Here is an 11,750-nt window from a genome sequence, read left to right on the forward strand (position 1 = left end):
GGATGCCAGAAGTATGGTAGACTACACCTGTCTTCAAATGTCATTTAACTACAGAAAAACCCTCTACAGTGCCAGACACCAGGACAAATTACTTGTCACTTTGCCTCACAATGCATCAACATGAATTCTTGTGAGAGATAGGACTTAGTTGCAGTCTGACAAGAGCAAATCAACATTGTGTGAATGGCAAGAAGAATTTGCTTGTGAACAGATGAACATGTCCTACTCAATAATGAGCAAAGTTTGTTTTTACGTGGAAGGAAGTAGACAGGGAGCAATGCAGTATTTGGGTTTTATCCAGTGATAAAATGGGGCAAGAAGCTGTAACAACTTACCTGTTTTACAGAACACAAGTACTGATACAGCCAAGAGTACACCCACACAAAGGGATCTTCAGGACATTCCTTTATTTCTTAACATGGAATGGGCAGAAAAATGCTGGCATTTATCTGAAATGGAAGCCGTGTTCCTCTCCTGTTTCTCCTTGAGCACACTGTGTGTTATTTGCAGACTTCAGTGCCCAGCCCATCAATCCTCTCTTGGCCATGTGCTAAGTGGCACAACTAGCAAAATACAGGTGCCAGCATAATCAGCCCAGCACTAATCCAGTACTGCTTTGATGGTGCACAGGAGCACGGAATGGCTTGGGTTGGAAAGGACATTTAAAGGCCATCTCGTCCCATGCCCTGCAGTGAGCAGGGACAACTTTAACTAGGTCAGGCTGCTCAGAGCACGAGCTTGAATGTCTGCAGGGCAGATGTCCACCTCTCTGGGCAACCTGTGCCAGGGTTTCAAAACCTACAGTGCAAAGAATGGCTTTCTTTTGTCTAGTCTGAATCGACCGTCTTTTAGATTAAAACCAATCCCCCTCGCTCTGGGCACAAAAGGCCTTACTAAAAATTCTGTCCCATCAGTTTTGCAAGCCCCCTTAAGGTACTGAAAGGCAGCAATCAGGTGTCCCTGGAGTCTTCTCTCTTCCAGGCTGACCAGCCCCAGCTCTCCCAGCCTATCTCCAAAGCAGAAGGGCTCCAGCCCTCACAACATTTTGTCCCTCCTCTGGACTAGACCCAACAGAACCATGTCCTTCCTGAGTTGGGGACCCAGAGCTGCATGCAGTACTCGGCTGTGGTGGAGACGGAGACAATGCAAAGCAACACGCTCCATTTCCAGAAGGCTTCAGAGCCTGTTTTTATTCTAGCATGCATGCTTTTTCTACATTCTGACAAAGCACATAAGTTTACACTTGACTCACTGGTCACAAGAGACAAGCAAAGTACTTATTGGAATAAGGCAGTTGCAGGTTTCTCTTATTCATCCTTCTTTCTTTCTTGGTTTGTATGTCAATGCCCTTGGTAGAAAATTCTTCCAGGAGTAAACATGGATTCTCTTATCAAACTTCTCTGTGGCTCACTGAAGTCGCTGTAAATTGTGGGAATCATTAAAATTAGAGGGTTTTGGAAAAGTTGCAAAAGGCAGGCCTCAGAGACAGCAGAATTGCGACTAAAGCTATGCAGTAAGATTTGTCAACAGAAAAATTATATAGGAAGTAGAAAAGTAAGGACAAATAGAACAATGCTCTGTGTATTAACACGTGGCTAGAATAACTCCCTAAGGTACAGAAAAGTAGATCTAGCAAAATATTAGGATGTTCTAAGCTTACTCATGGAGCTCTGTGCATTGGGTTTTAAGGCTTAAAATACAAATAGATATTGTATTGGAAAGAAGCAAGCATTTTTTTAGGCAAAGGTACGTGTGCTTCTAGTGGTTGGATAAATCGCTTGTCAGTATGCTTTTGCTTTGTATGTCTGGTCAAAAGACTTTTACAGAACATTGTAACATTAAGTTCTTTGTCTGCTGCCAGGGATGTGAGCTGCTGGCATCTGCCCATTGTCACAACCATGTAATGAGACTGATGCTAGAAAAGAAACAGGTCGATTTGTGTTCCTCAGCAGTCCTGTCCCGTTCCTGATTTGTACACAGACCCCCAGCCAGCAATATGAAACATCTTCCACAGTATTCCAGGTGGAGTCTCACCAGAGCAGAGCGGTGCAATCACCTCCCTCAACCTGTTGGGCACTGTGCTTTGGATGCACATGGCTGGCTCATATCCAGCCTCTCATCAGGCAGCAGCCCCAAGTCCTTCTTGGCCGGGCTGCTCTCCATCCCTTCATGCCCCGAGCTGTGAGATCAGCTGGATTGGGACTGTGTCACAGCCCTTGGACAGAGCTGCTGGGCAGGATGAGCTCCTTTCCAAAGAAGGCAGATCCCACTCGCCCACGCATCTCCAGCCTGAGGTCACAGCAGGCTCTGGGGTCACAGCAGGCTGAGGTCAGAGCAGGCTCTGAGGTCACAGAGGTCCCAGAGCCCCGTGGTTCCAGGGCACCACCACGCCCGAGCAGGCAGTGCTTGAGCACAACTGCTGTGGCAGCAGGAGCGGTGGCAGCAGTGCTGGTGACATTACGACAGTGGTGGCAGCGAGAGCGGCGGGACTGGCACAGGGCGAGGCACCATGGCCCTTGCTCTCTGCCTCCTCCTCCTGCTGCTCCTGGCCGTGGCCCTGCCTGCCAGGGATGCCAGGGCTGCTCCGCTGGAAGTGCGGGGAGCAGGTGAGCCGGCAGCCTGGCTGCCCTTTCCCGGGACAGCGCTCCCTGCTCCCCTGGAAGCGCTGGGGATGGATTTCCCGTGGGCTTTAGGGAGGGTTTCCTCTGTGGGAGGGAGAGAGCCCCAGTGGGCCCCGGGCTGCTACAGCTGCACTCCTAGGGCTGTTGCGCAGGGTCTGGAATGAGCATATAGAGTGACCAGGAGGCAGCCGAGAACTCCCCAGGCCACTGTGCAGCTTTGGCCTTGTCCTTCCGCATCTGGATCCCACGGCCTTACCCGACCCTCTTACAGCGCCCAGTTCCCACAGGAAGAGGGGATCCCGACACAACAAGAACTGCTTCTGGTCTTTGTTCCCTTCTAGATTGGGATCCTGACTTGGATTCTTTGGAAATGCTGCTGAATGATGGTTTGTTGACCTTGCCAGATGCTGAAGGCAAGTTTTCAAAGTACCTTTCCTGACAGAATAATCAGTGTCAATCTGGCAAGAGCACTCTTTTAACATTTCCCTTAAGTTCCTCTGAAGGTTGATGGATTCAGGAAAATCTGCCCTGCTCCTTTCTTAAACCCTGAGTGATCCCACAGGATTGCTGTCAATGGGAGGAAGAAGTATTTGGCTGTCCATCTTACAACCATGTGCATTGCCAGTGTCTCCTTCCCTGTGCTCTGTGCAGCCCCAGAGAAGAGCAGAGAGGGAAGGGGCCGGGCCCTGGGCTGTGCCCCGGGGCTGAGCTTTTCACAGCTCCTTTGCCAGCCCCAGGGAGCCTGAGCTGCTCCTGCTGCTGCTGCCAAGCCCTGGCTGGGGCTGGGTTTAGAGCTGCTGGCAGCTCTGGGGAGTCCTTTCTGCCCCGACTGCCCCGCAAGAGGATATTTCCATCCCAGAGTTGGGCCACCGCAGGCTCGTGGTGCCCCTGCCCCTGCTCCAGGGTGGAAGGCAGAGCTGAGGGAGTGCCTTGGAGGGCACCAATCACCCAGGGGCCCTCACTGCCGCTGCGGCCTGTTGAAGACCTTGAAAACCTTTCTGTTAAGGTCCTCCTAGATGGAAGAACCAAGACATAGGAGACAAGAAATCCCTGGAGGCAGCCAGACATCTGGAGAAGATGCTGAGTTATCTGGAGAGATGCCATGGTGGGTGCATTTCCCTCAGCCTTCCCCTGGGACTCAGCAGCTGGGTCCTTTCCCTGCACATCTGGACAGGCCGTGCCCGGCACAGCGGGAAGGGATCCATGGCAGCCTCGCTGCCCCGCTGCTGCTCTCACGGCTGCAGGGCTGTTTCCCAGCCTGGCCTGGCTGCAGCTTCTCCCCAGCCTCTGCAGGAAGGCATTTGGCACCAGCTGACAGGGAGCCCCAGCTGCACCATGGGCCTGAGATGCCTGCAATTTCCTGCTCTCTGGGGAGATGCAGAGAGGCAGCTGTTTGCTGGAAGTAGGGCCCTGGAGCGGCTCCAAAACCCTGGGCATTTTCCTTGTCTTTATCCACCTCTTTGTCACATATTGCTGGGAGCAGAAGAGCACAGCACAGAACAATTATGGCATGCAGGCTCAGGGCTTTGGTTACTGAGTAGTACTGTTCCAAGGGACAGTGTTATGAATAAATTCAATTTTATATTAAAAATGTTAATTAAAATACTGTTAACTGTTCAAAGCCCGTTAAAATCCCCTTTATGTGCACCCTTGTTATGTTTCCCCCTTGCCCCACTTGTCCTTCACTTTGTGACCGTCGGGTTTTCACCTCCGCTGCTCCCCAAAATGGCGGCCACTCCACCTCCGGTGATATGCAAATCACGAACTGTACACGAAATCCCGAAAAGAGCCCCAAGGACAACGAGCCACAACAACTTCAGGGCCACGGACCGGATCGGACAGTCGGCAAGAGGTCCCCGGACATCACCAGATCCGCGGAATAGCCGCCGACATGCCGCCCTAACTTAAACAGTGCGTCTGCAGAATCAGGACCTCAGACAACGAGTTGAAAATCGCCTTCCTGGGCACACCCGCGAGGACGGAAGCCCCGGCTCTGCTGCCTAGCGGACCCGATCTCCTCCTCCTCAGCCTCGCCAAGTGGGAGCAGCGGCGGTGTGCATGACCCCTTGGGCCTCCAACCCAGAGCTGGTCACTCAATAAAGACCTTAAAAAGGAGCAGGTGTCCTGGCCCATTTATTTCAGATTTGATCAAAGGCACTGAAGCTCTTTGACTACAAATTGTCGAGGAAAACAAGCACAGGAACTTGGCTAATGTCCGTGACAAAACCCAAGTTGAACTTGTGAGGCCAGCTCACTGCTGCCTCCCCCCATCTTTTCATTTTGAATTGATTTAATATTTGGAGTGCCAGTTCTTGGATGACATGGGCCTTCATCAAAATACTGCTCGGCCTCCTTGTGGTAAACAGGCAAAATGAAATTAAAAGGAGGCTGATGGCTGTTAAAAACCATGTGCCTGTTTATTAAAGCTTAGAACAACAGAGGACGAGGCCTCAGGGTAAGCCGAGGGCCTGCGCGCCAAGCCAGAGGTAGCTCTAACAGTGCTGTGTAACAAGGTGTTCCTGCGGACACGAGGTGCCCTCAGGGATTTTTAAAGTCTCCTGGGGGTGCTTGATTGGTGAGCTTTGGATCCTCTGGCCCACTGGCCCTTTTCTGGGTCGCTGGCAGCTCTGTAAGATGGTGCAGTCCTGACCAATCATTTTGGAACACAGCAATCTTACTGGGTGGCTCGTTTCCCAGTCGTAGTTCCAGTTGCTGTCATCACCCTAGGATGTGACTTTTCTACAAGATTCTTACTCTTGCCCCTTCTTGACACCCCCCCTTTCTCTGTTTAGTAGCCATATACATAAACAACTGTACATTCAACTCAACTTACCATATTAATTATATGTTAACTCATTATATTAATTAACAGTCCATAATGACATATAATTAACCATCAATATCTCCGCCTATGAAAGTGAATTTATTTTTACCATCCTGGGTGTCCCTCTTTGTGCTCCCAGTGCTTCTGGTCTGGTTTGGCTGAGAAATTTGTCCATTAAGCCTCTGTGTCTGTTTCCTATCATTCCAATGCATGGCCCTTTCCTGCTTCTTGGCATTTAAATACTCTGATTATTTGATTGGATAACTTACATCTTGCACTTTGTCACATTATATTGTGTTAATCAGACTCTGTCCTATCAGGAGTTTCTGGAACACATTTCCAAGCCTTCCAGCTACAGCCCAAGGGAAGCTCTTTCTGTCTTGCATCACAAAACTGCCAGGTTTTTTGCAAAGACATCCCTTTACAAAGGACTTGTTGTGTGCATTAACATCTGAGGGGCTGATTTCCAAGACAGACAAAAAACCCATGAACAAACAGCAAACCAAACAAACAGCATATTTATAAAAGGTACTTTCTTTTTAGCTCTTGCTTTCAATGTTTTCCAAGCTGGCCTCCTTTTCCACTGCAGTATTTTTCTTTGCACAGAAACAAATCCTTGCCAGATGATGTGACTTAACAAGGAAAACACAACTCACACACAATGGATATATTAAAGCTAAACATGCAGACTCCCATTATCACAATAATAATCATTTATGTTGCTGTTCATTTTTATGTCAGATTGTTTTCAGAAGGGTGAGAACAGTATCTCAGGTCCCCAGCTAGTTTGATACCGTAGCCCCTTACTATCTCTCCTTTCTTATTAGCTGTCCTTTCTGTAGTTTGTCTGCCCATTTCTTGCTCCTGGATCTCTGCCTCCTTCACCTGATTTTTATCTTTTTCTGCATTTGTGGGGATGTTTGTGTTGGTTTTGTTTTTTTCTTGGTGCTTGTTTTGTTTGCCTGTTTTATTTGGTCACAGTTTTGCTTTTGTTTTTTGCTTTTTGGGTTTTTTTTCATCAACTTAACAGTAGAAATGACCTTGTGATTTGTATGGTGAAGTTTTGATACACAGGTATTGCACGTAAAGGTTGTTTATGTTTTTAAAAATTATCTCAGACAGACCTGCAAGCCCCTGTGATTGGAGAACTGAGTGCTCTCAGACAGCAAATTGTGCATGAACAGGAACCTTGTAGTTCCTATCTCCATTACACATGGCAAAATGTAAAGTGGTTGGAATGGTGCCAGTTCTAGCCTTTCTTTTGCCTTCTTTTGCTGCCGTGCCATAACACCGTGCCAGAGTCCTCAATGAACTCGGTTCTCCCAGGATGGGGTGTGCAGGGAGGATCCCTCAGCTCGTGTGTGCACCTGGTGTGCACCAGGCCAGGCACGTGGCCGTCAGCCACAGCCAACCTCTGTCTGCAAAGAGAGCAGGGAGCTGCAGCTCTGAGGAACTCCGGGGTTAGGGAGCAAACAGACCAAATCCCGAATTCATATCAGTCACTTCACTTGAGTATTGTCTGCTGATAGATTTTTATCTTCCTGCCCAGGGCTGGAAAAAAAGAATGCTGGCAGGTTGCTTTCGCTAAGAAATGAAGAGACTCTTCTCAACAGATTCTGGGGCTGCTTCTTGTTTGAACTAAAAGCAGAGCAAAACTCTTCTGTTGGTCACATCAAACCAACATAAGTTTCAAGAGTCTGTGAAAGACATAAGAGTGTAAATATTATTTCATACTATTGTACTTACTGCTTTCTAATTCAGCCATGGGGTAGGTAGGCCATCATTCACTATATCAAATAACAGGAAAAACCTTTGGAAAAGCAGGATTTTTAAAACTAAGATTGTTAAAACTAAGTTTTAAAAAAGGGAAGGAATTCCATGAAGAAAATTATGTGGTAAAATTGGAGTATCTAAAAGTTCTCAAAGTCCTTTGATAACGGGGCCCTGAACCCCAGTCATGTGAAGTGCAGCCTTTTCTGTCCCTTTGAGCCCAAAACTGAAGTGGGTCAGGGCTGGGATGAGCCTTCAACCAAAACTGGCTCCAAGACTGAGTGGGAATCAATTCAGAACAGGCCTCACACAAAGAGCAAAGCCTGAAAGCCAAAGCCAAACCTTCATTGCTTGGATTTCTTTAAAAACTGAATTGAAACAAGTTTGCTTGTCCGGTAACATCACTGTTACCATGAAACTTTCCTGGTGCTACTAAATAAGCACTGTCCTGTCCTGAACTGTGTTGTTCAAATACTGTTGAGAACGTGCTGTGCCTCTGCCCTGTGCCCCTGGGGCTGCTCCTGGCCAGGCAGCCTCAGGGGGAGCCAGCACTGGCTGCAGCCCCAGCGGCCCCCCAGGACAAGGCCCAGCAATGGAGAGGCCAAGGAAAGCACTGGGCAGCAGCAGAACCCTCAGCAGAGTTCTTTGGACAGCCATGGACTGCCCACAGCTCCACTGCAGCCTGACTAATAGTCTGGCTACCCATGCTATGAGCAGAGTTACAAGAAAAGTGGGGAGAAAAATCAACAGCTGACCGTCTGCTCTCGTACAGCTTCCGAATTCCAAGATAGCAGCCGATCAGCACAAGTGGCACAGAGAACAGTATCACCACTGTGCCTATCATGCAGGACCGGCGCACATCCTGGGGGCAGAAAACTCTTGGGTTGCTCGGTGCATTCTGGGTGTTTGTATCAGACTTGCCAGGCATTTCTGTGGGAGCAATGGGGAGCGTGAGCCCGCGCTGTGCTGCACTGCTGAGCTGGCAGCACGGTGCATACGGCCAGGACGTTCTCTGTTTGCCCAGAGCTGGGGCCTGCAGGCACCTTGCCGCCCCTTGGCACAGGCTGTGCCCCCCAACAAAGCCCAGCAGGCTGGCAGGAGAGCCCGGGGCCAGCGCAGCTGCTTGGGCCGTCGCTGCTTGGAGGGACAGGGGCCAAACCCATCCCTGAGCAGCCCCTGCCAGCCCTGGCCCTCCCAGCCCTGGGACAGCTCCCCCAGCCCCAGGGGACAGAGCCAGGCCCTGTCAGGACACACCAGAGCAATTACCTCCTGTGCCAGTGCCTGGAACTGCCTGCCCTCCTGCAGTAAAGGCTGGCACTAGGCCACTGCTTCTTTCTCGATCAGCCACCTCCTGTACAGAATTTTGGTTCATCTCTGGGGAAAGAAAAGGCACAGCTGGATGAGATGGGACTATTCCCCATTGGACAGGTTCCATTTTCATAAGCTAATCATGCTCAAAGTCATCAGGAAATCAGATGAGCTTTTGGGATTGGACAGGACCTTCCCTTCCTCAAACCATCACCCCTCCTGGTCTGCCTGAAGACTGGGAAATTGCAGGGGGTTTCAGGGTGTCCATGGACAATGGTATAGTTGGGGCTCCCTGTCAGCTGGTGCCAAATGTCTTCCTGCAGAGGCTGGGGAGAAGCTGCAGCCAGGCCAGGCTGGGAAACAGCCCTGCAGCCGTGAGAGCAGCAGCGGGGCAGCGAGGCTGCCATGGATCCCTTCCTGCTGTGCTGGGCATGGCCTGTCCAGATGTGCAGGGAAAGGCCCCGGCTGCTGAGTCCCAGGGGAAGGGGGAGGGAAATAAACCCACCACGGCGTCTCTCCAGATCACTCAGCATCTTCTCCAGATGTTTGGCTGCCTCCAGGGATTTCTTGTCTTCTCTGTCTTGGTTCATCTCTCTAGGAGGACCTTAACAGAAAGGTGTTGCACGTCTCCTTCAGGCCGCAGTGGCAGTGAGTGCCCCTGGGTGATTGGTGCCCTCCAAGGCACTCCCTCAGCTCTGCCTTCCCACTCAGGAGCAGGGGCAGGGGGACCACGAGCCTGTGGTGGTCCCACACTGGGATGGAAGGAGCTCCTTGCAGGGCAGTCGAGGCAGAAAGGACTCCCTGGAGCTGCCAGCAGCTCTAAACCCAGCCCCGGCCAGGGCCAGGGCTTGGCAGCAGCAGCAGGAGCAGCTCAGGCTCCCTGGGGCTGGCAAAGGAGCTGTGAAAGGCTCAGCCTAGCGGCACAGACAGCCCTGGGCCCGGCCCCTTCCCTCTCTGCTCTTCTCTGGGGCTGCACAGAGCACAGGAAAGGAGACACTGGCATTGCACATGGGTGGAAGATGGACAGCTAAATGCTCCTTCCTCCCACTGACATGGATCCTGTGGAATCCTGTTGGGCTCTAGAAGGGAGCAGGGCAAGTCTTCCATAATCTTTTAACCCTGAGATAATGTTAAGTGAAGTGGATCATAAGTGAGCTCTTGTCAGAATGACATTGATTATTCTGCCAGGAAAGGCACACGGAGTACTTGCCTCCACCACGATCTACATTCTTCAAACTGTCCTTCACCAGATTTTCCATGTAAGCCATGTCACGATACCAGTCTAGAAGAGAGCAAAGACCAGAACCGTTTCCATGGTGAGCTGGGATCCCCCTCTTCCTGTGGGAACTGGGCACTGCTAGGGGGTTGGGTAAGGCCCTGGGAGCCTGAAGTGAAAGGACACAGCTAAAGCTGCACAGGGGCCTGGGGAGTGCTGGGCTGGCTCCTGGCCACTCTCCACCCTCTTTGCAGGCCCTGTGCAACATCCCTGGAGGGGTGGCAGAAGTACCTCAAGGGCCCTGGGGCCCTCTCCCTCCCACAGAGGGAAATGTCCCTAAAGTCCTGGGGAGAAGTGCAGCATGTAGTGCCAAAACCATTCCTTCCCTCTCTGCCCCACTCTGTTGGAACTGCTCCCCCAGCCCCAGGGCTCATGCCCAGGCCCTCTCAGGACACCCTGGAGCCTTGCTCTCCCCCTCTGCCCTTTCCCCACCACGGGCACCCCGTGCAGTCGCTCCCAGGTTTCGGGACGTGTCTCCCACAGAGGGACCCCATCAGGACTGCTCAATAGCCGAGTGCCCTGAGCATAACAATTCCTCTGGGCTGTGCCGGCCTTGTCCGGCTGTGCCTGCACTGCCAAGCAGCAGAGAGGGCAGCTCAAGGCTCAGCAGGGCTCAGGCCCAGAGGCACAGCAATTTCCTCCTGTGACTGTGCCTGGCAGCGCCTCCCTTCCCGCAGCAGAGACTGCCAACAAGCCACTGCTTCCTCTGGGAAACTCAGCCTTCAGCACAGCTTTTTGGTCCTTCTCTGGAGCACGGAAATAGCACAACTGGATCACATGGAACCATTACACAGACAGGAGGGCTCATGTTTAGGAGGCTTGTACCTTGGAGCTTTACTGTTGCCTGTCGGAAGACCTTAGAGCAAAACATTTCCATTTCCCAGAGGATTTTAGAAAACCTGTGCTCAGCCTGTGGTGTCAACAGGGACTACTCACCCCTCTGATGGAAGCTGGGCTTGTAAGCAACATCCACCAAAGGACCTGGGAAGGTTCTCCCTGCAGCCACACCTGTAACCCAACAGCCACAGAAGCTTCTGCCATCTCTGCAGATCTGCACGGGCAGCACTGAGCTGCAGGAGCGGTGAGGGGATGGCCCAGGGCGAGGGCACACACGTGCATGGTTCTGTCCTGGCACCTGCAGCGATGCCCCCCTGGCCAAGATTTGGACTCTGAGCTGGCAGCTCTCGCAGGGGGAAAGGCTTTGACCTACCCTCAGCATCTCCCAGAGGCTCAATCCTGAACGTGGGTTGGGAAGCCAGATCATTTTTACCAACAGGTTCAGCTGCAAAGAAAGGCAGGACAGAACAGCTCCTGTGACACTGTAGGATATCCTCAGGCTGCATCCAAGGCTCAGCCCCGGGGCACAGCCCTGGGCCCGGCCCCTTCCCTCTCTGCTCTTCTCTGGGGCTGCACAGAGCACAGGGAAGGAGACACTGGCATTGCACACGGGAGGAAGATGGACAGCTAAATGCTCCTTCCTCCCACTGACAATGTGCCTGTGGGATCACTCAAGGCTGAAGAAAAGAGTAGAGCAAATTTTCCTGAACCCATCAACTTTTAGAGGAATTTTGGCAGAGGGGAGCTCTCTCCACATTGACACTGATTATTCTGTCAGGAAAGGTACATTGAGAACTTGCCTTCAGCATCTGCCAAGGTCATCAAACCATCATTCACATGCATTTCCCAATCATCCAAGTCACCATCCCAGTCTAGAAAGGAACAAAGATCAGACCCATTTCAATGTTGTGCAGGGATCCCCTTCGGCCTCAGGGAACTGGGCACTGCAAGGGGATCAGTAAGACTGTGGGAGCCAGGTGGCAATGGACAAGGCCAAAGATGCACAGTGGCCTGGCGAGCTCTGGGCTGGCTCCTGGCCACTCTCCACACAATTTCCTTGCCCTGTGCAACATCCCTGGAGTGGAAACTCGGGCAGCCTGGGGCCCATGGGGGC

The 11,750-nt window shown here is 51.5% G+C and overlaps 1 protein-coding gene across 1 annotated transcript in view; it reads right to left on the reverse strand.

The window, feature by feature from the left end:
• The window catches only part of LOC144247009 (uncharacterized), a 60,143-nt gene extending 51,030 nt beyond the window's left edge, over positions 1–9,113 (reverse strand). Inside the window, exon 1 of the mRNA XM_077786208.1 lies at positions 9,029–9,113. Coding sequence (XP_077642334.1) covers positions 9,029–9,113 — 85 coding nt within the window. The remainder of the gene's footprint in view (positions 1–9,028) is intronic.
• Positions 9,114–11,750: the final 2,637 nt, after the last annotated feature.

The sequence above is a fragment of the Lonchura striata genome, chromosome 12, assembly GCF_046129695.1.
Source record: "Lonchura striata isolate bLonStr1 chromosome 12, bLonStr1.mat, whole genome shotgun sequence".
Taxonomy (NCBI): domain Eukaryota; kingdom Metazoa; phylum Chordata; class Aves; order Passeriformes; family Estrildidae; genus Lonchura; species Lonchura striata.